This window comes from Xenopus tropicalis, chromosome 5 (assembly GCF_000004195.4).
Source record: "Xenopus tropicalis strain Nigerian chromosome 5, UCB_Xtro_10.0, whole genome shotgun sequence".
Classification (NCBI taxonomy): Eukaryota; Metazoa; Chordata; class Amphibia; order Anura; family Pipidae; genus Xenopus; species Xenopus tropicalis.
Window position 1 is genome coordinate 141,534,325 of NC_030681.2, and position 27,837 is coordinate 141,562,161.

A 27,837-nucleotide genomic window follows, 5' to 3' on the forward strand; every position below is an offset into this window, starting at 1 on the left:
AACCATTTTTATTTAAAACTGTGTTTAATGCTTAGAATAACTACGTCCATAAATATGTTACTACATGTTGAGGAGACGTAAACACAAGTGATATAGATTCTCCATGAAAACCCAAATATATCAATTTCTTTCATTTACACACTAAAAACAATATCATTCTAGACATTCACATCAAAAGTTATCAGGGATATGCAAACAAAACTTCCTACATTGGAGAGCGGAGGTGTGTTTTAACAAACTGCTAAAGGAACAGAAAGGGTTTAGAGTGAAACATATGACATATGAATTATTTTTTAGTGGATGTTAAAATTAAATGTTGGTTACCATCTGCAGGTAGGGCAACCCTGGTGTTCGAGGCCCCATAGAATATATTGGTGTTTGTTAAAATGCTTCCATGTATAAATTCTGTGCCTATAGCCCTTAATGAATACTAAACATTTTTTAATCTGGTTAATGGAATAAAATGTTTCGGACACTTGCTGTAAATTCCACTGGGCTACTATTTTATGTGCAGAAATGTAATGTACCATACAGGGGCGGGCCAAGCCAACCGGGCGCCCTAGGCAACCCGGTCGGCAAACTCCGCCCACCTCCCCGCCCCCCCGAACGGCGCATGCGCGCCAATGCACAGGAGGCGGTGCAGGGGGGGCGGGGCGGTTAGTTCAGTCATTGCCTCCGCCGCTAATGACAAGCGGCAGAGGCAATGACAAAGTAGCGCTAGGGATAGGCAGGAGAGGCTCCTGCCTGGCGCCCCTCCATCGTTGCGCCCTAGGCAGCTGCCTCTTCTGCCTACCCCTAGTTCCGGCCCTGGTACCATATATAAGAAAGTATCTGAGTATCTCTGATCCTTGTGGCATATGCACTCGACCACTGGTGTGTTTATTTATGTGCAGATACCCCTTTGCCCAGTGGATATCCTAAAAAGCAGCCAATGGACAACATGCAGCTCCAAAGTACTTGTATGCCTCCCAAAGAGCATTATTTATTCCTGCTAGCTCTAAGACATGAAAAAGTATCCGAACAGGCTTATTGTAACTGCCTACCTCCATAAAAATCAATCTGCCATTACCCTCTGGGTAGATTTACTCAGCTAGTTTGAAATCAAGTGTTGAGGCAAGCATTTGCCTCTGTGTGACCCATAGCCCTGTGCCACATAACCTCCATGTGACACTACCCTATAATATACCAATCACTCTTGCTTCTAAACTTGTTGCCCCTTGACGTACACCCCAACAGTCCATAAAGCAGTAAAGGTTCCCCTTAAACCTTAAAAACCATTAAGCGCATTGTGTGATATGAATAAAAGTGGAATATTAGATTAACTTTTCATACTGTTCATGGCAGTAAATCTTTGTACTGGATTGGTATATTAAAAGCAAATGGTATATCACCTTAAGGACCTTACAAACCCGCTGACAGTATTGGTAGTCCAGAAACTTTGGTAGTGCTTTAAAATAACAATAGTATTAAAACATTATATATATATATATTTAGATATTATATATGTGTTAAATTAACGACAATGCCAACTGAAGTGAAAGAGCCACTCTGGATCCTCAACAATGGTAAGCAAAATGCGTTTACAGGGAACATTTGGTATAACCAGTCCAGGTTTTTTCCCCTTCAAGTCGAGTTTTAATAGTTTGAAGCAATGTTTCCATTTCAGGACCTCGAAGATAATGACTTATCGTAGATAGGGGTGCAGCTGTTTGAACCTTGCCTTTTTTGACAGGCCGATACGCAGAGGGCCAGTGCGTGTTTTGAGTGGTGTCAATCTTCCAATCCCATGAGAAAATGGTCTTTCTGTGAAGAATTTAAAGCTTATATTTATGCATAATTAAAATGGTACAATACATATACTTTAGTGCTACCTTCTTTTATTATGCTATAAATTTACAACAGTAAAAAATGTAGGTCAGTTCTGCTTTTGCTTTTAAATGTTTAGTACTTTACATGCCTGGACCTTTTGATCTTGGCAGGCTACGTATTGATAGTTATCACATCAGCACATTAAAAAGAAACCCTGGGACTCAAACATATGGACCTGGCACTTAGATATTTCTGTGTCAGCAATGTAGGTTCTAGGTGGTGTGGTACATAAAAGGTTACATATGTATATCTTTTTCTTTAACCTATGCAGGACTGCTGGTATTTCACTAACAATACCTAGACATTCTGCCCTGCTTGACTGATATAACTGTTATCTACATTGTATGAAACAAAGTTGTCCTATATGAATATGGATAATGGGCCATTGTAAGAATGTTGTACATGAAAAAATATGCAACTGAGCAAACAAAATAGAAAATGTACTGTAACTAGCTAGGAATGCCATTGCAACCTGAACCATTTTACCCTATAATATATATATTGTGTCAGATAATACATACATAGATTTTATATTCATTTTAAGCCCTTCCAGTGCAGACAAGTAAATGTCCTAAACATAATAAACAATAATACACAAAAAAATCCTATGAAAGTCAAGGTTTCTATAACTGTAAAATGCTACAGCAAATGTCTTCCTCCTCGTAGATAAAACAGAGTATACCCATTTTTATTTTATTTCATTCATTATGTATATAAACAGTATTTAATTGTTCTAAGTTCTTACCTGCTGAAAAATGTCCTTCCTTATGCTCACATGACACAAAGGCTGGCCTCCATGAATAAGTTGTACATCCATCTATTAGCAAATCAAATAGATTTTCAAATACTCTTCATTGCAAACAATTATAAATGTACTTGAAACTTTCTCATCACCTTGTCACCTTTTCTCTTTTTCTCTTCTATCCACTTCTTCATCTATTTCTCACCCTACTAAAATTTTTTTGAGCTATCAGTAATACCATTATGTCTAACTCTCACACTTACACCTATGACCGCTTACAATTTAAGAATAGATGTGCTAAAAACCCCTGCTAATACAAGTGAGGATATTTTATGAAATTTACCTACTCTTTAAGAGCTGCCCGGATGAGTTCTTGAACAAGCATAATATCCAAGGCTACTGTGATATTAATATCTACAGTTAGTATTAATGTTTGTATATATAGTTATGTATGTGTTGGTATAGATTGGTAAGTATAGGTTGTGTGTGCTGGGTTTACTTGGAAGGGTTGAACTTGATGGACTCTGGTCTTTTTTCAACCTTATGTAACTATATAACTCTGCCCCTGTATAGGAATATGGGTTTTCCTGCAGTTTCTTGCACAATATACAAGAACCAAGCAGGATGTTCCCAGATAGCAAAGTGATTAAGTGATCTAGAGTACTGCAGACCAACTTTTGCCATGTTGCAGACTGTATGAAATATCTTATAAATGAGGGCTAGATTATATGAATATAATTATGTCATATAAAGGAGTTGAATGAGGGCTCCAGGGCTCCAGCCCAACAGAGGTAAAATGGCAAATGAGGTTCAGTATTGATAGATTCCCATTTTTGCATCCAAGCAAGAAAATTACTGCAATTGTGAATTAAACTGGGTGATCTGGTGCTCCAAATTTGAGTAGGATTTGAGGGTTATTCTACATAAAAATAAATTCAGAAAAGGAACGTCTAATGATATTCTTACCAGAAAGAAAAAAAACATAAATGTATATAACTACCTTCAATGACTTTGAGTGACTCCTCTTCAGTTGAACTTGTAGACCCATTTGGGCAAGGTACTTCCTGTCCACGTGGCAGATTCAGACTTTTAGAATCATGTACTTTCTTTGAAAAAATGTGACCATTTGTACTGACGGTGTTGGCGTTACCTATGTACTCTTTGTTTATTATTTCAGGTGCCCTGTGAAAAGGACGAGTGCTGTATTCCTTTTCATTTTTTGTCTCAGTTTCGCAAGAATGTTCTTGTTCTTCGCTAATTTTATGGAATAAGGACAGCTCTTCCAGTACCAAATCAAACTGAGCTTTCAGTTCAAATTTCACATTCTGTTGTTCACATGAGGAAAATAAACTTGTATTATCACTGGTGGTTTCTTCTGTGATATTCTCTGACTCCTGTAGGCAATATGTGCCAGCTTGTGAGCTTGACTCTGCCAGTGTTTTATTATGTGGAATATCATACATTTTGTATTTTTCATGGACACATTCTTTCACAAGGTCTGGATTTGATTTATGAAAGTGCACATTTTTTTCCCTATCCTCTGAAACTGAATGAGAAAGATTACTTGAATTAGCATGCATACGGTCAGTTTCACTTGATTTTCCAATGGTCATATTAAACAGATGTGTCTTCTCGATTTCTTTGACCAAATGCACAGCAGGTACAGTTGTAAGATCAGGTTTTGGTTCGTCATTGCTGCTTAAAACATATGGCTTTTCAGTTTCCTCATGGAAAGCCTCTCTTGGCGCATCCAGCACTTCTGTTTTGGATATATTAGTCGCATTAGTATAGATAAGTGACTTTTGTCGGAAAGGCTTGAACCCTTTCTCTGAAGACATTTTCTGTATTTCACCAAGGTTATTTCTGTGTTTCCATGTTAAAGGAATACTATTACTGTAGGGAATATGATCTGTTGGTCTGAGATTATTATTTAAAGAGTCATTGAACTCTCTTGAGTTTGGGCTTATACGTGCATCAAAAATGTTTTGTTTTAAATATCCTCTGTTGTTGATGTTTAAAACATCTGAGGCCTGTGTTCTAATTGTTGTTTTATAAATGGGATCAGCATTGCACATACTTGAGTTTGCTGTTTCTGTGCAAGATAAAGAATCCTCTTCTGTTTCTTCAAGTGTTATGCCCAAGTTTTTAAATGAGTATTTCAGACATTGCAGAACATTTTCCAGGAAAAAGCCTACTTCAGATGTACTCGGAAAGTTTCTCTCCAGAATTAATGAGTAGCCATTTTTAGTGCCGCCGTGTAAGGAAAGTGCAGGAATTGTGTACACAATGTCAGAAGCAAAATGTCGCTCTTCTGGTTGTCTAGTGTTACTGAGCTGTGCTGAAAAGGTTTTATCTGTTGACAGAAATGACTCACCACTACTCTCAAAAAGACAGCAAAACAAGGTTTTTATATTACTATAAGGCAACAGCAAATTCTTTTTTTGCAGATCATTGCATGTTGGAGAATATTTCAGTATACTTGAAAAAGCTCCGTTCCTTTTATGGTGATAGTTGTAGTTTTCATCAGTCACAGAGGCGGAAATGTTTTCTTTGTCTTCCATTTCAGTCTCTTTTATATTATTTGCACAGTTAAGCATTAAATCGGGAGTTACAATATCCTTTTGTACTAACAGCTCGGTAAGATTACCATCTACATCCCTGTAACTATTACATATGGCTGACGAATCTTGATATCTCCATTGTTCTTCTCTGTCAAAATAATAAGAATTTATCACATAATGCAAATCGTTTCTAGCAAAAGTCCTTGGTTTAATAATGGTTGCAAATGGTAATAATTTTGAATGTATTGCTGCTGAATCAATGCTACAGATGGCTCGACCTGTAATGAGACAAATGTTAGAAGACTCTCTGTTTTCTGTAAACCTTTGTTGAATTCTAGATGCAGTCATTGAGATGACTACAGAATTTTGTTTGAAGCATGCATTTTTGATAGACCAGAAACTCCTAAAATGATATAATAAACTACTCTGATCGTCAACAGGACATGCTACAGACAAGGGAAAGCCATCGGCTCTGTTATCTGGATTTTTAAAATGAGCCCTCCTTACATTTCTTCCATAATTTCTCACTCTGTGCATTAGACTGCTGTCTTTCCTGGTCCTTGAGACATTTAAATCACTGCAGATATGGGGAAGGATCTTTGCTGTCTTTTGTCTTCCTTCTGAGATGTTCATAGGTAACTTTCTTTTATAGTTTCCCAAATTTGGCATTTTAGAAGATATATACTTGTTATAGTGGTCTTTATTGTGCTTGAAGTCACAGTCATTTGCAGATTGTGAACAGAGATTTGATCCAATTTTACCAGTTGATCTCTCTTTTCGGTTGTATTCTGGTGAACTGTCATTTCCTTTGTGATTAACATATATGTCACAAATATTTTTGGGTGTCAAATTAAATATTTTCATTGTATGATCTGTATTTACATTTAAATTAGTTGGGGGCTGCATGTCTCTTGAACACAGTAACCCAGAGCTAATTTTGTCTAAGCCATTTTCCCCAAAATGGTGAGTTTTTGAGATGAACCAATCATCAATAAAAACTTCTCTGGATCTGAGCTGTGATCTGAAACAAACATCTTTGTTCAATGTCTGAATATTTTTTTGGTCACTACAATTTGTATTTCGATCCATTTGGGGTTGGCAGGTTATTATACTTTCATTGTGACAGTCATCATGGGATAGGGTATCATTTGTAGATGTGCCATCACATTTTGATGTAAAGTGCAATGGAAATGAATGCATTATGCTTCTGTGCAAATTCTCTAAATTACATAATTTGCCTGTGCTCTGTACTTTGAACTTGCTACAAGACTGTTCTTCCCTATTGTGCGGATCATGAAAATCATACAGGTACTCTAAAACAGATGTATTGTTTAATGGAACTTTCTTAAACTCTTCTTTTAAAATGTAAGTAACTTTTCCAGTGTTATATGCAGAGTTCATCTCTTTTCTGTGCAGGGATGTAAATAGAATACAACAGGCTTGTTCTTCTATTATTTTATGATGGCCTTTTTATCTTCTGAAAGGTCACTTTTGATCCTGAGCAATTGTGGCTTTCCTGTGGTTATGGTTCAGCAGATACCTAAGATTAAAACAATACATTTTAATGATGATTAAGCATATAAATGTGGCCAATTCATCATTAAGGATACATTAGCGGTCATTTACCAGTGCAAGTACAAGTGCAGAAAAAGCAGCAATCAGGTCTTTTTTTTGCACTTTGCACACTGCATTGTGAACATTGCCTTGTGTAATTTGCACATATTTTTTACATGTTTACCTTCCAAACATAGAACTCCAGAAATAAAGACTTTTTTCAATTGTTTTCTATTATTTATTTTTGACTGTTTTTCTGAAACTGAAATTTGAGGTTTCATTTTTCATTTTCTCATGTCTCCCTCAAGCAGCTCTGGGAGGGCAGGGGTCACTGACTTTGTAAACTGTTTAACCTGATACATTAGTTTATACATTTCTTATCTTTGGCCCTGCTAAGCAAAATTCACGAGTTTCTGAAAGGGCAGGAGCACACTTTAGTGCACATGAAGTGCACTGTTTCCAATACTGGTGTTTTATACGCAGGTGGTGGGAAGCATATCCGCTTTCGTGCACTCCTTCCTGTAGCACCATTGACAGACATGGCATCAGCATGTGTGGAGCAACACTGAGCAGATATTGTCAGGAAAATGCTTTGGCTTGCCTTTTTCACTTCAATATCCACTTAATGTAGTTCCACATGGGCCAAAGCCATGTCAATGGTGCTACAGGAAGGAACACCTGAAAGTGAATCTGCTTTCCTTCACCTGCATACAAAATGCTGGTGTTGGAAAGGGGACAATACATTCCATTTGCCCTTGGCCTAAAGGCAGCTGGTTTAATCTATACAATACTTGCTAACGGTCTAAAGATGCTACTGAGAAATTTATCAACAAATGTAGAAAATTGTACCAGTTCAGGGTGTGCTCCTGGATAACTGAAATGCTAGACAGAAACACCAGGGAGAGAGGAACATTAGAACATTACATTTGACACTTTAATTTTATAAAACCAGTTAAAAATAAAAAATAGAAAGCAACTGAATAAAGTCGTATATTTTATTTTATAATGTCTTTATGCTGTGCTGTCTGAAACTGAACTAAAACAAGTGTTTGGAAGGTAAAACAAAAACGTTAAAGAAGGCTTTTACCAACTGCAGTACTAGTAATGTGAACAAAAGGGTTGAGTAATTGATTTTCTAAAGAGGTCTAATTAATAAAGTATTATCAGTTTCTATTATTTATGAATAAATACACAGATAACTGAATTAATGCTCCATGAAGGAAACAAGGAAATGCCATTGTGTGGTGAAATTTTATCTTGGCCTACAGGTATATTTATGAAATAGTTATGTTTACCTAGTATTTGCATGTTAAAACTTACACTAAGGGGCACATTTACTAAAACTCATTTTTTTCTGGGTTTGAAAGTCGTATAAACTCGACATGGTATAGATTCAACTTAAACTCGATCATTGTTGTATTTATAAAATGTCACAATAATGCTTAAATCGTTTGTATGGAAATTTTGAGTTTACATTCAAAAATCACATATTTTTGGAGCGGAAAGAATAGTTTAAATGGACATTCATTTCCCAATTTCCCAAACAAGAATTGCTCCAGAAGCCATTTTAGGGCCGTGACGAACACAACAAATCTCCCTTGTCCGCGGGTGACTAATCTCCCCGATATGCCATCCCACCGGCTAGAATGTAAATCGCCAACAAGGGAGATGTGCCATGGGCGACTAATCTCCCCGTCTGTCACGGCTCTTAGGAGTATTAGCACTCATTTTTTAAAAAACAATAATGTGTTTAAGGTTCACTTAAAACTGGATGAAATAGAAACCAATGACTGGATTAACTTTCCCCTGAAAATGTGTCAAGGACAGGCAGTCACTGACTATTCTTTTCCTCTACTATTCTAAGCCTCCATAGAACTCAATGGTATTCAACAGATCAAACCTGGGGAATATTATTTGACAAAATGTTATCTAAACATTAATAAGTCACAAATTATGGGAGCTATTTTTGAAAAAACTTTTTTTTCTGGGAAAATTTCCAAAAAATACTGGCAAAAACCCATTTGTAAATTAAAAAAATATCTAGAAGTAAATACAAAATTTACTTTTTCTAAAAATTGCTTAGTAAATGTGCCATTAAAACTTTTTGAAATTTCATCTGAAGACCAATGAAATCATACAGCTAAGTGACGTTCCTGCTGTCAGTGCCTGGTGTTACCCTCTGCCACTACCCATGCTTCTTGGCCAGCATCCAAACATGCAAAAAAACTGTGCTTAAAGAATCTGGTGCAGACATAATTTTGATGGAGAGCACAAGTAATTGGGAAATCAATGTTTAGTGCAATTGTGTCTGATACGGCATCCCTCGGGTGACCATATATAAAGAGGATTGAAAGCTAAAGATCCAGTTCCTAGGGCGGCATGGACTGAAGATGGGTAAAGTCATCAGTATTAATGTGGATTGCAAGTTAGATCAGAGAAAAATATTGGGGGGGGGGCCTGACTCATACAGCCCCTCTGACAGTTACCCACTCCCAAAGCCTGCTTGCAGCCTTTCCACCGCCACTTGTTTATTGCGAGCAGTGAAGTTTAAGGTAGGAGAGGCTGGTAGGGGGGACTACTATACAGTAGACCCTGCCTCCCCACTGTATTGTAGTTACACTACTACTGCATAGTAAGTTAAGATTAATTCATGGCAGCCTGTGCCATGTATCTCTACATTGCGTTTTTCTTACATTCCTAGGAAGAAGGATCAGACAGATTTAGGTAAGATCAAAGGCTGGCAGGGCTTCTGTGAATTGTAGTCCAACAATAGCTAACTAAGGGCTATAATGTACCAAGGGGAACTTTGTCCAAAACTGCCCTCAAACAGAAAACAGCAAAGCACAAAATTACTATATCAGCCCACTTTGGCCTACCCGTTAACTGGCCTAATGGGGTGCCAAACAAGCTGATCAGTATGAACCACTTTAGCTTTATTATTCTACCTGCAGATGTGAGTGCACATTTTTGACAATACCAGCCTTCCAAGTGGCAACCCTATATTCTAATCAAAGATAAATGTGAAAGTGTTACAATGGATTTCTGCACTGATGTAAATTTGCCTTCTAGTAGTAAATGGGTCAATGGACAATATGGAACCCTGTAACTACTGCAGCCTGAACCTGGAGGTAATTACTGGCGTCATGCAAATTGGGGGCTAAGGCTGCTAAACTCCATGTCTATTCTATAACTGTGTGCCTCAATGTATGTGCAATTAACAAATAGCAGGGCAAAAGTGGTGTATTGCTTTTCTTGCCCAGTTTGCAGTTGACACAACCTAGCGGGCACTTGCTTTTACTCTGGAATTCTGTGGGCAAATATTGCATTATGGGTATAAAGTACAGCAATTTATATCCAAATACTGCACTTAGCTCTTGCTTTGTAAAGGAGCCCTACAGTCTTTCCCTTTACATTGGCTTTTCCTCACAAACTTAGCAGGATTCTCTCTCACAGCTTTTGACAGCTTATTCCCTCAGAGGCATTAGCCCCTTCCCAGTCACTGTCTCCCTTCCCTAATAGGTTCCAGTCAGGCTTTTGATACATGTTCCCCTCACAATATTATGGTAAATAATGTATGTATATTAAGTGCTGCCATTTTTGGAAAGTCCCACTTTCCAGTTAAAAAACTGCAGCTTTTGCCTTTGCCTCAGTCATGGCACCTACCTTTGCCTTTTCCTCAGTCATGGCACCTACCTTTGCCTTTGCCTCAGTCATGGCACCTACCTTTGCCTCAGTCATGGCACCTACCTTTGCCTTTACCTCAGTCATGGCACCTAACTTTGCCTTTGCCTCAGTCATTGCACCTACCTTTGCCTCAGTCATGGTACCTAACTTTTGCCTTTGCCTCAGTCATGGCACCTACCTTTGCCTCAGTCATGGCACCTACCTTTGCCTTTACCTCAGTCATGGCACCTAACTTTGCATTTGCCTCAGTCATGGCACATACCTTTGCCTTTACCTCAGTCATGGCACCTAACTTTGCCTTTGCCTCAGTCATGGCACCTACCTTTGCCTCAGTAATGGCACCTAACTTTTGCCTTTGCCTCAGTCATGGCACCTATCATTGCCTTTGTCATGGCACCTACCTTTGCCTTTGCCTCAGTCATGGCACCTACCTTTGCCTTTGCCTCAGTCATGGCACCTACCTTTGCCTTTGCCTCAGTCATGGCACCTAACTTTGCCTTTGCCTCAGTCATGGCACCTACCTTTGCCTTTTCCTCAGTCATGGTACCTACCTTTGCCTCAGTCATGGCACCTACCTTTGCCTTTGCCTCAGTCATGGCACCTAACTTTGCCTTTGCCTCAGTCATGGCACCTACCTTTGCCTCAGTCATGGCACCTAACTTTTGCCTTTGCCTCAGTCATGGCACCTACCTTTGCCTTTGCCTCAGTCATGGCACCTACCTTTGCCTTTGCCTCAGTCATGGCACCTAACTTTGCCTTTGCCTCAGTCATGGCACCTACCTTTGCCTTTGCCTCAGTCATGGCACCTACCTTTGCCTTTGCCTCAGTCATGGCACCTACCTTTGCCTTTGCCTCAGTCATGGCACCTACCTTTGCCTTTGCCTCAGTCATGGCACCTAACTTTGCCTTTGCCTCAGTCATGGCACCTACCTTTGCCTCAGTCATGGCACCTAACTTTTGCCTTTGCCTCAGTCATGGCACCTACCGTTGCCTTTGTCATGGCACCTACCTTTGCCTTTGCCTCAGTCATGGCACCTACCGTTGCCTTTGTCATGGCACCTACCTTTGCCTTTGCCTCAGTCATGGCACCTACCTTTGCCTTTACCTCAGTCATGGCACCTACCTTTGCCTTTACCTCAGTCATGGCACCTACCTTTGCCTTTGCCTCAGTCATGGCACCTACCTTTGCCTTTGCCTCAGTCATGGCACCTAACTTTGCCTTTGCCTCAGTCATGGCACCTACCTTTGCCTTTTCCTCAGTCATGGTACCTACCTTTGCCTCAGTCATGGCACCTACCTTTGCCTTTGCCTCAGTCATGGCACCTAACTTTGCCTTTGCCTCAGTCATGGCACCTACCTTTGCCTCAGTCATGGCACCTAACTTTTGCCTTTGCCTCAGTCATGGCACCTACCTTTGCCTTTGCCTCAGTCATGGCACCTACCTTTGCCTTTGCCTCAGTCATGGCACCTAACTTTGCCTTTGCCTCAGTCATGGCACCTACCTTTGCCTTTGCCTCAGTCATGGCACCTAACTTTGCCTTTGCCTCAGTCATGGCACCTACCTTTGCCTCAGTCATGGCACCTAACTTTTGCCTTTGCCTCAGTCATGGCACCTACCGTTGCCTTTGTCATGGCACCTACCTTTGCCTTTGCCTCAGTCATGGCACCTACCGTTGCCTTTGTCATGGCACCTACCTTTGCCTTTGCCTCAGTCATGGCACCTACCTTTGCCTTTACCTCAGTCATGGCACCTACCTTTGCCTTTACCTCAGTCATGGCACCTAACTTTGCCTTTGCCTCAGTCATGGCACCTACCTTTGCCTTTGCCTCAGTCATGGCACCTACCTTTGCCTTGGCACCTCAGTCATGGCACCTACCTTTGCCTTTGCCTCAGTCATGGCACCTACCTTTGCCTTTACCTCAGTCATGGCACCTAACTTTGCCTTTGCCTCAGTCATGGCACCTACCTTTGCCTTTGCCTCAGTCATGGCACCTACCTTTGCCTTGGCACCTCAGTCATGGCACCTACCTTTGCCTTGGCACCTCAGTCATGGCACCTACCTTTGCCTTGGCACCTCAGTCATGGCACCTACCTTTGCCTTTGCCTCAGTCATGGCACCTACCTTTGCCTTGGCACCTCAGTCAGGAAGGGACAAAACTTCAGCAGACTGACTCAGATGAGTAAATACTAACTGTTGGATAAAGGGAGCTGCAAATACACACACAGCAAATCCTCTGTTACATGACACTCACCGCTCCTTTCTCATTGCCTGGGTTTATGTTAATTATGTGAATATACATATATATATGAAAAGCTGGCAATCTGATGTGGGAATATATATATATATAACTACTTGGGATCTCTTTCACTCACTGTACCCCTGTGGGCTCTGCACATAGCGGCTAAACATGAACTTAGCATTCAGTGCTTCTGACAGAAAGATCAGAGCAAGTCCCTCCCCCTCAGTCAGCTGATCTCACAGTCTGTCAGACTTTGAAGGGCAGCAAGTGAAGCAAAGCCATTGTTACTATTGAACATTAGAGAAGTTGGAATCTGCCTGTCAAATCCCCTGTTATTAAGCAAGTTTACCCTGCCTGGTTTCAGAATTTGCAGCAGGGCCCATGGTCCCCTAGTTACTCCACTGGGCTTAGCCTCCCCAAGCCTTCATTGAAATCTGCCCATGTTCAGTTTTTACCTCACAATCAGTGTAAGTCTCCCTATCCTTGTTACTACACACACCTTCTCAGCTTTTGTCCGGGAACAGGCAATCCCACGTCTCCTTATTGTGTCTTCCATTACCCCTTATATGTAATAGACCCTAAGCTACGTCATGGTTAACATAATTTTTGTATTAAGATTTTCTCCTCAACATAGCTGGATCTGTCTCAACAGGCCCAAATCAGGCTTGATACATTTATTCAGCTTGTGAGTTAATAAATAGATCCTAATAGGGAGACCTGCTGTAAAAAAAACTGCATTGAATGGAGCAATGAAGTCCTCAGGCAATTTAATTTTTGTCTGGTAGATACCTGCCTATTCTTCAGCCAGATATCAGTCACACCGGCCATTGGTTTGGTCCTGTACATGGCCCAGTGAACTACTTACAGTCTAGAATGGCCTGTGTATTGTAATATTAAGACTGCATAATTTAGATGCTGTATATCAAAACTTCATTCAGCATTTTTGTAATCATTACAATAATGTAGTATTTCATCCTTAAAATGCCCTCACTGAGTTTTACCCAAGCAATCAGCTCTCAGAGTTTGACATACTTGGATTATGGTAAGTGGCAAAGTCATTTGTTTTTGTTTTGTTAAGGAACCCCAGGGATCAGGATCCATTATAGATAGTTTCATAAGATGAAAATGTGTATCTCTTATATGGAAATTAGTCAGAATTCATGCTACAGCACACACTGTGCATGCAAAGAATCGTAACCTTGTAGTGCAGTATCAAGCAGGCTGCTTGTGCTATTATTACACAGGCTGACAGGAATCACAGTAATGATCAGGGTGCTATTACTATCACAGAGATTGTCAGTATTGTCTAATTATTTCTGTGATGGTTGTGAGCCTACTTTGTAAACAAGCTTTGGTAATAATGAAACCCACCAGAATGACAATACATAGAAACATAGTTAAGTTGGCTTGAAAAAAGACTAAAGTCTATCAAGTTCAACCCTTCCAAGTGAACTCCAGCACACAAAAACCTATACTGACCTATCTATACACTCACATACAGACCCACACTGACCTATCTATCCACTCACATACAGACCCACACTGACCTATCTATCCACTCACATACACACCCATACTGACCTATCTATCCACTCACATACAGACCCACACTGACCTATCTATCCACTCACATACAGACCCATACTGACCTATCTATCCACTCACATACAGACCCATACTGACCTATCTATCCACTCACATACAGACCCACACTGACCTATCTATCCACTCACATACAGACCCACACTGACCTATCTATCCACTCACATACAGACCCATACTGACCTATCTATCCACTCACATACAGACCCATACTGACCTATCTATCCACTCACATACAGACCCATACTGACCTATCTATCCACTCACATACAGACCCACACTGACCTATCTATCCACTCACATACAGACCCATACTGACCTATCTATCCACTCACATACAGACCCATACTGACCTATCTATCCACTCACATACAGACCCACACTGACCTATCTATCCACTCACATACAGACCCACACTGACCTATCTATCCACTCACATACAGACCCATACTGACCTATCTATCCACTCACATACAGACCCATACTGACCTATCTATCCACTCACATACAGACCCATACTGACCTATCTATCCACTCACATACAGACCCATACTGACCTATGGTTTTTCATGGTGAGGGCAGTGAGGTTATGGAATGCCCTTCCTATTGATGTGGTAATGGCAGATTCTGTTAATGCCTTTAAGAGGGGCCTGGATGAGTTCTTGATCAATCAGAATATCCAAGGCTATTGTGATACTAATATCTACAGTTAGTACTAGTGGTTGTATATATAGTGTATGTATGTGAGTGTATAGATTGGTAGGTGTGGGTTAAGTGTGCTGGGTTTACTTGGATGGGTTGAACTTGATGGACACTGGTCTTTTTTCAACCCTATGTAACTATGTAACTATGTAACTATGTAACTATGTAACATACAGACCCATACTGACCTATCTATCCACTCACATACAGACCCATACTGACCTATCTATCCACTCACATACAGACCCATACTGACCTATCTATATACTCACATACAGACACATACTGACCTATCTATCCACTCACATACAGACCCATACTGACCTATCTATACACTCACATACAGACAAATACTGACCTATCTATCCACTCACATACAGACCCATACTGACCTATCTATACACTCACATACAGACCCACACTGACCTATCTATCCACTCACATACAGACCCATACTGACCTATCTATCCACTCACATACAGGCCCATACTGACCTATCTATCCACTCACATACAGACCCACACTGACCTATCTATCCACTCACATACAGGCCCATACTGACCTATCTATCCACTCACATACAGACCCACACTGACCTATCTATCCACTCACATACAGGCCCATACTGACCTATCTATACACTCACATACAGACCCATACTGACCTATCTATCCACTCACATACAGACCCATACTGACCTATCTATACACTCACATACAGACCCATACTGACCTATCTATACACTCACATACAGACCCACACTGACCTATCTATACACTCACATACAGACCCATACTGACCTATCTATACACTCACATACAGACCCATACTGACCTATCTATACACTCACATACAGACCCATACTGACCTATCTATCCACTCACATACAGACCAACACTGACCTATCTATACACTCACATACAGACCCATACTGAGCTATCTATTCACTCACATACAGACCCATACTGACCTATCTTTCCACTCACATACAGACCCACACTGACCTATCTATACACTCACATACAGACCCATACTGACCTATCTATCCACTCACACCCACAGCTGCCCCATAGATACAGCACCACAGGTGTCTGGTTGCATGTAGACATCCACCCTCATTCAGAAATTATAGAGTGGCTGTAGATAGTAAGGACATGTCTGGCCAGCACTCTCCAAGGGGCAGAGCGCAGCCAGACCTGTGCTCTTGCATTCTGTATAGGGTCATTGTAAAGTGTTCTCTGGACTTTTTCGTGAGATGGAAGATTTTAACAGATTGTCCTTAGTAACGAGCTAAACGACAATATAAGTGCAAGACTATAGTTAAATGGGGTGCAGTGCGCTTAGGCAACTTCCTAAAGAATACCTTATATGCGGCTCTTGATATCAGGATGGGCCCTTTGTAGAGTTGTTGAAGGAAGGTTGTTGTTGACCTATAACCCTCAGGGTAAATAAACAAGTTGTGCGCCAAATGATAACTCTTTATTTACAGGGATGTAGATCAAAACTTTTAAACGATAGTCACAAATGATGCAGTACAATTATTAAGTAGTTATTCATTTATACAGCTTCTAGCAGTGCTTGCCCAAATCAGGTATTGATGACAAATGTGGATTTAGGGTTTGATTCACTAAGGGGCGCTATTTATAGCATGTGTTAAAAATTTTATCGCTTCTTATTTTTTCCGACTTAAGGCTAGATTCACTAAAAGGACATGAGTCATAATTAAGACGCGAAGTTCTTTGCGTTATTTAACTCGCAATGATCGTTTTTCTTGCGTGAATTTCCGCCGTGTGCATTATTTCCTGCTGCGTGCTATATATTTCGCCGCGTGCTATGTTAGCGCATGATTTTACGCACGTAAACATTACTTTCGGAAAACTACTGTTCTGAAAATTACCATTTCCCTGCAAACTGGAGGCTGCATCACTCTAGGGCCAACACAGACTTGAAAAAAACCCACTGCAAAGTCCATGTTGTGTTGAATCAGGACTTAATTATCTATCTTACTTTTTTGCATTAAAAAGCATGTGATAAGTGTTATTGACCTTTAGTGAATCGGCTCCTTAGCCTTTATAGAAAGTGTCCAACCCCGAGTACAGGCCCTTCAAGTGGAACCTTTGTGGGATAAAGAGGAAACAGATCAAAAAAAAGAGGAAACAGATCATTTTATATTTCATTTTAAAATTTTGCATGGGGCAAGCCAGTTTTTTCACTTCCCAGGGTGCCACAGCCATGTGCTCTGATAAACTTCAATCACACTTTACTGCTGCGCTGCAAGTTGGAGCAGCCGATCATTAGAACAATTGGAAAGGTAGCAAGATAGCTGCCTATCCTACCCCCTCTCCCCCCACATAAGCATGATAGTAGGTGTCAGAAGGGACATAAACAAGATAAAGCCATTGGGGAGAGAGCAAATTCTACCTATAAAGATGGTCAGAACAAATCTTATAAGAAAGGTATATGACTTTTTAGAAACTGTTTCAAAGCTGGACTGACTCATTCATCAGTTCTATTACACTGAGGGCGACAGATCAATATACAAAAGACATCAGCTTTAACCAAACCAGCAGTGAAAAAATGGTTGACTTGCTGGAGGTTGATGTAACCCAGTGGTTCTCAACCTTCCTAATGCTGCGACCCTTTAATACAGTTCCTCATGTTGTGGTGACCCCCAACCATAAAATTAGTGTAGGGACCCATAGGGTTAAGTGCCCTATGGCTTCATAGCCCTACCTTTCACACCTTTACTGTTATTGGGCAGAGCCCTCTATACTCAGGTTACAGTTGAAACACTATTTCCTATAGGTTTAGCCTGGTTGTACACTCCCCTTGCAGACTGATATAGTGTCTGGCAGGAGGGAGTGTCTTCCTCTTTTGGCTGCATGCTGTGTCCTAAGCAGAGCTCCATCTGAGCCTGGAACCCAGACATAGGCCCAGAAGCCAATTTGTACCCTAGGGGACCTTATACCCTAGTGAAAGTCAGGGACAGGTCCCCGTGAATGAGGAGTAAGTCAGCACAGTCAGATTTTGTTACTAGCACTTTCTAGGAAAGTGAGTGTAGTTAGCTCTAGCTAGAAAGGGCAGCCATTAGCCCCACCAAAGGAGTTATTAGGGCCGGGAGTAGTTCTCCTATTGGGCAATGTTGCCTCAGTGCAGGGCCACAGAGTAGAAGTAGGACAGGCAAGTATAATCCCTGATCCACTCACCTGTAGGACTCATCCACTAGAGGTTATCATCCATACAGAGTACTCACTACCTGGACTACCTCCTCAGGGCACTGATTGTATTGATGTGTTTCCTGGCCCAGACTCTACCAAGAGGTGGGAGAAACTGGTACACACCTTCCCTTCTGCTAAAAGGGCATTCTCTCATTGTATCTTATCCATCTGCTGTGCCTGTGAGTATAACACCCTGATAACATCTGTGTCTTGGACAATAAACAAGTTACTATTTCATCAGCAAGAACCTTTCTGGCATCCATTTATATATATTGCACCACACAAGCTCAGCTAGTTGTAGTTCAACTACACCATCACTCCATAGTAAATCTCCCATTTAGCGGAGGCCCATGCCTAAGTATTAAGGATCGCATGTAACACATGCTCTATACCAATTACTAGCCCGGGTTTTGCCATATCCTAGCCAAACAAGTGTTACATTAGCTTTCTGGATAACAGGTTTCCAGATAATGGATCAAATACCTGTATATGGAAATAACTAGAATGGAAAGGGAGGAACAAAAGGATCACATAATAAAAGAAATAATAATGTGTTGTTTGCCTTTCTGTAAAAATAGATTGAATGGGATTCAGTCTCTGATTCTCAGCGCAGTGGACATTTGGGAAAACTGTCTGAATGAGTGCCAGCCATTTTGTATAGACCAAGCTTGTACCCAACATTTTGGATCACACTTGCATCCAGTGGCAGTCTGTAGGGATGAGAACATTCAAAAACAAAATTGGATAGGCATCAACTTTGATTGGACCAACGCAGTTTGTGGAAAGAATTTATGTAAGGAAAAAGTGGCAGATTATTTGCAAAGATGATGATTCACTGACTTTCTGGAACAACTTCAGAAGAAACAAACTAGTGGATCTGTGAAAAAGAGAGAACTTGGGGTGACAAGAAATACAAGTAACTGTATAGGAAACAAAATAAAGAGCCTTGAAGACAAGATAAAGAGAAACCAGGTTACTTTTTGTATATAGGTTAGAACGGTGTTTCTTAGACTGTGTGGCTGACCCAATCAAAATGTTTGATGCAGCTAAAGCCACTGTTCTGGATAAAAAACTGCAAAAAAGAGGTAATTGATCAATGGATATTCCTTGATCCCCTGTTTTCTAAGCAATTTATGCTTATTTAAGTGCATGTATTTTCAGAAACAGGGGTTTTTAGTTATAAAGTTATGATTATAAAACTGGTAAGCCACCATAACATCATTTCCCCTGACGAACTCCATGTCAGTACTCACTGGGATAGATTTGCCAGTTTATGAAAGTATGGTTATCACAGGCTGAATGGTGATGTCCTGGGTAGAAGTATTTTGGTTCATATTGCCACCAAAAGGGCAGAACAATAGGGGATTAGAGGTCAGGTTTTCTGCTCTGTGTCTAGAAGGCAGGCTTGTTTTGGGTCTGTTTTATTGATGTGTGGGTTGGCCCAATACCCACGGGTCCGGCAAATTCGGGCCGACCTCAGCACATCATTTGCACATCATTTGCAGGTCATGGGTTGAGCTCTTCTGCCTCCTTTCCCTACCAGTGACCTAAAACTTCCAGCTTTTCATCTTCAGGCTTCTGAATTTATAGGCCCGCGCCCACCCCTTTTGTGACATCATTGCGTCTAGAAATACAGGGAAGAAGCCAGGTCGGGTAGGGTTCAGGTTGGGAGTGGGCAGGTTAGGGTCGGGCACGGGTCGAGTTTTCCTCAAGCCGCACATAACTAGTCTGTTTGTCAAATTTCTGATTAGTGTTCAGGATACAGGGCTTGTTTTCTTGCATGCCAGATGGGTAGCTGGTTTAGTCTCCAGATGATGAAGCATCTGGTGAGTGACGCTTGCTGACTCATACAAGTCAGTGCCCTCCTTGCACCTCCAGCAGTAATAAAATCTGCTTCCTTTATATTTACATGTATCTTTCTACCTTTAGATTGCCTCTAGCTATGGTGTCTTGAAGCCTAGTCATTTAGAATATCATAGTCTTTAGTTAACTTGGAAGTGTTTTCTGTTAGTGAAGGGTAGTGCTATCCTCTGCCTCTACCAGCCATGTGGGTTTCATTCTTGTGGATAAATGGATATAAGTTTTGGGTATCTTGCACTGCAATTTGTCATGCTTCCAACAGGATTTCATCTGTTCGTCCACGGCTGAGAAATTATTCCTTGTACTGTGTGTCCCATTTATCCTGTATAAACAGGTTGTCTCTATGGTACATGGTAACAGGGCTCTGTCTAGGTAACTTTTCTAGATATAGCGCTCCTATGGTCTGCCTTTGTTTTCTGGATTACAAATAATGTTGTCCATCTGTAGAGAAAGTGTTTGTCTTGTGATGGTCAGCCATACCTGGATACTCTGTGGTTTTTAAGGTCTCAGTCACAAGATATATAACTGTTGTTAGTTGAGTGCTACAATAATGCTATTACTGTATTATGTAACCAAGTATTGGAAATTTGTCGTGGGTTTTAATACAAACCTTAAACCTTCAATAATTCCTTGGATGTAATAGTTTAGAATGTGAGTTTATTCTTGGACAACATCACGACCACAGCTGTAGAAGGACATGAAACAGGCATTTCCTTTAAGGAAATTATGGGGCACACATTAATTTATAGTTATCCTTAGCAATAAGCCTTGTTTTCCTGCCTAATTATACTGTCCATTGATTCTAAATGATGTCTTGATCTGGTAGATTTGACCCTTCTTTTCTTCTTACTATGTATTCTTCTTACTATTTATTATTGCTATTTACAGTTGCTAAAGGAAAATTATATCCAGTACAGCTTTTATTTCCAACATGCTTTGAAACGTTACAGAATGTTCTTTAGTGAACTGTCGGAAACAGCACATTTTTATTCCTATTTCTTCTATGTACAGCACTGCTGTTTCAGCCATCAGAATTAGCCACTCTCACTGAATCATCAATCTCACTTGAAGGACCATTACAACAACGTGTTCTGAAATTGTCCATCCATTTTACAGTCTGCACTTTTCAGCCCAATTTCAGTTCCAATTTCATATATTTGTGTTTGACCTTTTCTTTTTTTGGTATGCTTATTTGATAATTAGCAACTGTAGTCCATCTGCACTTTTTCTATTGTCATGGCAATATTCTGGTTGAATGTACTCTTTTTAGCATGAAATCCTAAAATACAGCTTTTTCTACATTTATGTTCTCGGTTTTTTACATATAGGTTTACAGAAGAAAGAATCTCAAGAATGGAAGAATCTCAAATTAGATCATTATTACAGGTGAGTTAAACCATAACAGGTGCAGTAACAGAATGGTGGCTTAGAGTATCAAGAGTGGTATTGAGTAGGTGGGGATAGATTGTTAGTTAGGGTATAGAGTAGGGTTGGTTGGGGGTGGGTTTAGGGGTGTTTATCGCTCCAGGGTTAGGCTCATATGGGTGATTGCTTGGTTGTTCTAGTGAGGTAGGCTATTTTCCAGTGGATCCTTTGGTCCCAACAGGGATTGTTGGTTTGTCCCAACTGGCTGAGATACTGACTCTGGTCCATTTTCCTTATTGTAGGTTGGAGTGATCAGTTCTAACTATGAGTAGTTTGGATGCAGTAGTGATAAAAAAGATTTGTCTGTAGGGTTTAGGATTTTGTCCAGATGTATATACAGTAGTGCCAGTTCTATAGTTAATGTTATTGGTTATTTTGTTGTTTGTTGGATTATTTGTTGCGTTAAGTGCTAAAAGTCTTTTATTTTAGGGCCCACCCCTTATGGTTCATGCGGTAGCATATTATAGATTTTTTATTTTCCTTTTGGAGCCCCAGCTTTTTTGGCACAAAGTTTTTCATAAGTTGGATCTTGAGTACCCTTAGTCTTAAGGTATTTCTGTAGTAGGTGCCGTATTTGTACTCTTTATGTTGACATTTATATGAAAAACTTTTTAATACAAATTCTCTATGCCTATTCTCCATGGAGTATATATTTCAATTTAAACACAATTCTCACACTTGCTCATTATTGATAAATAAAAATGTGAGTGAGCGTTTACAAACTGCCTGTACAAACAACATATTTTCTAAATGAACAGAGATATCTATATTGTATTTACCATTTTCAGCAGCTTCTTCAGTTCAGAAGTATGGTCCCATACAGCTCAGATGAATTAGACTTACAAATACTAAATATATCATGACCCAAATGAATAAAAAATCTTCATAAACACTCTGTTTAAAAGGTAAATTCATCCTGTAGTCTGGTCTGGGAAAAGCAGGGACAAAATGGGTATTACAATACCCTAGTGGTTACTCACCAGAAGTAGAGGGAGCTCTCCATTACAACCTGCTGATTTTAGTGCCAAAATAAATGGGTAATTACTTACCTGAGTTGCCACTTTGTTTAAATTGCCAATCCTAATATTTCCTTGAATAGTCATTTAGCTTAGGGTAAACATTCCCTGCTTCTTTCCAGAACTTAATCAAGAAAATTATGTTCAAATTGTGCACACATACCGGAATCAAGAGGTTGCTATATGGTTTATAAAGGGCTTGTGTAGTTTTATATTACCTTATCTGCCACCTGTGAGCCAGTACCTAGGGTTTCAGCTTCTAGGCTCCCCAGATGCCATGCAAGATAATAGGCAGGGGGTCCACACACATATACAGTTTTGGTACCAGGGCAGCGGCATGTTGAAATTCATCCCTGTCTATGTGCATTGGGTCTGTCCATAGATTATATCATGAAAAAGTGAATAGTTCCTTTACCATACCAAGTCCTACAATTTCATTAGAAAAACGTCAATTTCACTGGGAAGATTTAGTGCCTCTATTAAAAAGCTGATTACTTTCGTCCCTACCATGTGTGGGGTGGAATCGTATAAATTGCTCCTGTCTGTTGTACACAGGTAGGAACTTTTTTTTCTACTCTACAACAGATTGATTAAGCGGCGGATGTGTTCTGATGTGTCATTTATATATGAACCAGTACATATGGTCTAAGCCATCTGTCTATAAATGCAGCCAAGTGGCATGAAAACTGTGTTTATTTGTGCTGGAATACTTAACCTGAAGTTTTCTAGGCCAACAAATAAATGAAGAATTCATAATAATCATTAATATAAAATCTTTGTCGCAGGAACTTGATTCCTTTTTTCTAAGGGGTGATTTGAGCGTTGGTGTCAATAAAGCTACAGGCTTATTCATGTCTGTATCTTTGGCTCTTTGTTTGGCTCTTTGAAACCTTAGATGATAGATGTGTAAAGACTTGGGGCATAAAGTCCAATAAAATATAAGTAACACAAGGTTTCTGGGGTGCTGCTACCCATCCAGTGCTTAAAGGGATTCTGTTGTGATTTTAATGATATCATTTTTCTTACTAAATTACACTACACCAGTTCACATTGCAAATAATTAATTCTACCATTTAAATTTTATTTTTGAACCAATAAATGTATTTTTTTTGTTGTAATATTGGTGTATAGGCAGTAATCTCAGTGTATTGTGCCTGATTCTAAGCTTTCAGAAGGAGCCAGCACTACACAATGCAACTGCTTTCTGATAAGCTATTATTTTCTCCATGTTACTAGAGGAGTCATGAACTGGACTTGGATTTTTACTATTGAGTTCTATTCTGATATCTACAAATAGGTGGGGCATGGGAGCATTTTAAGAAATATAGGTGTCAGGGAGCTGCTATCTTGCTACCTTCCCATTGTTCTGCTGCTGAAAGAGAGAGGGAGGGGGTGACATCACTTCATCTTGCTGTCCAGCAGTAAAGTGTGACTGCAGTTTATCAGAGCTATCCCCATACCAAATTTCAAAGCTAAATATAAAAAAAATCAGTTTGCTATATTGAAAAAATGGATTTCAATAAAGGATTCTAGGGAGGGGCACCATTAACTGTTGCATTTTGAAAAAAACATGGTTTCTTGTGATGGAATCCCTTTAATTACCTGTTTACCAAGATACTGTTAGTGGCTTGCCTTTACCGTATTCTAACAGCATTATCTTCTAGTAAGCAAAATAAACATGGGCTAGAGGAAAAGCTAGACTATTAACCTTTATTTCTATAGCAAAGACATAGTATGCAGTGCTTTATTACAATTATATATCAGTCTCTGCTCTGTTACATAGTTACATAGTTAGTTACATAGTTACATAGGGTTGAAAAAAGACTAGTGTCCATCAAGTTCAACCCATCCAAGTAAACCCAGCACACCTAACCCACACCTACCAATCTATACTCTCACATACATAAACTATAAATACAACCACTAATACTAACTGTAGATATTAGTATCACAATAGCCTTGGATATTCTGATTGATCAAGAACTCATCTAGGCCCCTCTTAAAGGCATTAACAGAATCTGCCATTACCACATCACTAGGAAGGGCATTCCCCAACCTCACTGCCCTCACCGTGAGGAACCCCCTACGCTGCTTCAAATGAAAGCTCCGTTCCTCTAATCTAAAGGGGGGGCCTATGGTGCGTTAATTGTTTTTATGGGAAAAAAGTACATCCCCTATCTGCCTATAATCTCCTCTAATGTACTTGTACAGAGTAATCATGTCCCCTCGCAAGCGCCTCTTTTCCAGAGAAAACAACCTCAACCTCGACAGTCTCACCTCATAGTTTAAATCTTCCATCCCCTTTACCAGTTTAGTTGCACGTCTCTGCACTCTCTCCAGCTCATTAATATCCTTCTTAAGGACTGGAGCCCAAAACTGCACTGCATACTCAAGGTGAGGCCTTACCAGGGACCTATAAAGGGGCAAAATTATGTTCTCATCCCTTGAGTCAATGCCCTTTTTTATACAAGACAGCACTTTATTTGCTTTAGTAGCCACAGAATGACACTGCCTGGAATTAGACAATTTGTTATCAACAAAAACCCCTAGATCCTTCTCCATTAAGGATACCCCCAACACACTACCATTCAGTAGATAGTTCGCGTTTATATTATTCCTACCAAAATGCATAACTTTGCACTTATCAACATTGAACCTCATTTTCCAGTTTGCTGCCCAGTTTTCCAATTTTGTCAAATCGCTCTGCAAGGCGGCAGCATCCTGCATGGAATTATATATCAGTCTCTGCTCTGGTGATGCTTTGGTCCATTTTGGTAATTTCCAATTCAGCCTGCAAGCTACAAAATGCTTGTGTTAACGTCACACCCGTTTCATCGGTAATCACTCTCAGGTGGACTTGCTGGTCAGGAGTTATTACTCAAAACACACTTACCTCATTTTGCAGTAACAATGGCCTGACATGAAGGTTCAAGCAATTAACAATTCTGAGTGTTTTGTCCAGGGGACAACAAATATGCTCTAGTTGCTCCATGTGCAATGGCCTTAAAAGAGTGGGAATGGGAGTTTTTGGAGAATTGTGCAATATAAGTGGTGGCTTGGTTCCATGGAAGGCAAGGTCCAACTTCCAGATATTCTGAATGGTGTCTTTAGTAAACAGAAGATCTCTAATCTCTTCACAACAATGTAAGGGGGTTGTTCTTTGAGAGAACCAACATGTTTGTAGGACTGTCTCATACTTGGATCACGGCTGAACTAACACTGTTTATCACATAGCTAGACTACTAGGTTATACCAACAAGTCAGGAGGGCCCAGATATCACCCCTTAGACATGCACTGTTGGGGCCTGAGGGGCCCCTAAGGGGGCTTTTTTTCCAGGTGTAATGTAAAATGATAAGGTTTATGATTTTAAATACTTTTTAATGTCAAAATAATCTGGGTAGCTGGAGGTTCTACAGACAATATCATTAGGCAAAAGTATAAATTTAATAAAATGAGGACCAAAACCAAATTTAGAGGCAACATTTTACAGGTATCCCCACTTCACTAAACAGAAGAGCATTGCCTAGAGGTCAGAAGAGCACAATGCTGTCAGGTTCTTGGGATCTCTGTAGGTGATTGCTTTGTGTGTCTAAATGACATATCTAAGAGGCATACCAGGAGATGGCACAACAGTGTATTTCCCCTGTATTTCAGTCAAAATATAAATATTTTGGGGTGGTCCCTTTTATCACTTATGATTCCCTACATTAAACTGTTGTGTTGGCTTAATACTTTGATACTACAGAAGAAAGGGGTGCCTATCCCCCCAGGCGAGCACTGGGCTACACATAATGGAGCAGAGGGAGTGCCATTGTGAACAATATTTTGTGCATTCCAGGGAACCCCACATGCCCACTTTGCTGGTAAAACTCAGGCAACACTGCATACAGAGTGATGTGGAACTCTTTGTGCTCCATAAAGGAGCAAATTCAGTCATTTTTGAAGTTTGAGGCAAATAGCAAAATACAGACTCAAGGTGCCCTGTTTGCACTTTGCACCTTGCCTTAGACTTCATAAGAGACACTTTCTATGTAAGAATCTGCCATTATTATCTTATTATAATTAATATTTTTGGAAGACTAGTCATTATTTAGCAACAAAACTGAGTATGATTTTTATGTATTGAACAGATTATTTGACATACCATGCTTCCAAGGGCCAGAGTTCTTAGTGAAAAAAAAACAAAAAACTGTGGGTATCCTGAGAAGGATGGGGGCCATAATAATCCATTGTAGAGCAGATCTAGCCCAAAGTCTGTTAGATGGACGGACTATCTTCAAGGTCAGTTGGTGTAAATAACTTATTTGCTGTCTAAGCCCCATGTGGAATAAAAGGTATAAGGTGCATGATCTTCTGGTTACTGTGGAGTGATTCTGCAACAATCATGCAGATAGTAAGAAAAATCTGTGTTTGGGAACAAAGGCATACAGCTCCTTCACTGAGTACAGTTCTGCCTGCATTCGGCAGCTCTGTATTCATGAAGGTCAGGAGGGGGAGGCACGTAGGCTTCCCCTCTCTTACCTGTTCACTTACTTGCTCTTCATAAAGTTGTGCAAGTTAGGGAGTGGCAGAGAATGCAGGCAACAATGGGGCCTTGTTTTTACAATGTGGTAAGGACAAATCTGGCTCAGTCCCCTGGTGAATGCCCTTTACCTTGCACTGGATGTTTTAGCCAGCAGAAGGTGCAGGGCACAGCTATTATCCCAGGCAGAATTGCTCTAGGAATTACCACGAAAGGGCAAACTCTTGTGCCCCTTATTGCTCTTGCACTTTTGCCAGGGGGCAAAGTAAATGCTCCTCAAATAGTTGTTCGGGTGGTGGCAGAATATGCTTAGGGCAAGATTTGTATTTGTAGCTGCCTTAGGCTGGCCTATGTTCATCTACATCTACATGCCTGTGAACATCTCCCATATACCGAGTCCTCAGTTTGTTTAGGAATTAGGGAGTTCATGCAGTGGTAGGCAGCATGCCACCCCTAAAATTTTGCCACCCTAGACCTGGGTCTTTGTGGCCTTCCCACAAATCAGGGACCTAAATACGCTAATCATAAGGCTGCATAAGGTACAGAAATAAACTTCAGTGGGTTTAATGTACAGGGTGGGCCATTTATATGGATACACCTTAACATAATGGGAATCCATTCCCATTATGTTAAGGTGTATCCATATACAGTAAATGTCCCACTCTGTATACTAAACACAGTATACATTGCACCCAAGTGGTTGCTTCCTTACAAATTTGTAAATGCCACGAGCCAGAAATGCCACATATGATTGGTAGACTGCAATATACAGTAATGAACGCAAGTAGAGCAAAATCTCAATTTCATTTTTAGGTTTTCATGGTTATGCTCTGGGCATAT

The 27,837-nt window shown here is 40.2% G+C and overlaps 1 protein-coding gene across 1 annotated transcript; it reads right to left on the reverse strand.

Annotated features, from left to right (window-relative positions):
* Positions 1-816: 816 nt before the first annotated feature.
* Positions 817-12,866, reverse strand: rad51ap2 (RAD51 associated protein 2). Its single transcript, XM_031901854.1, has 4 exons — positions 12,664-12,866; positions 3,612-6,712; positions 2,615-2,686; positions 817-1,803 (listed from the first exon to the last, which is right to left on the reverse strand). The coding sequence occupies exons 2-4, from the start codon at positions 6,571-6,573 to the stop codon at positions 1,685-1,687; spliced, it is 3,153 nt and encodes a 1,050-aa protein (XP_031757714.1). The 5' UTR covers positions 6,574-6,712; positions 12,664-12,866; the 3' UTR covers positions 817-1,684.
* Positions 12,867-27,837: the final 14,971 nt, after the last annotated feature.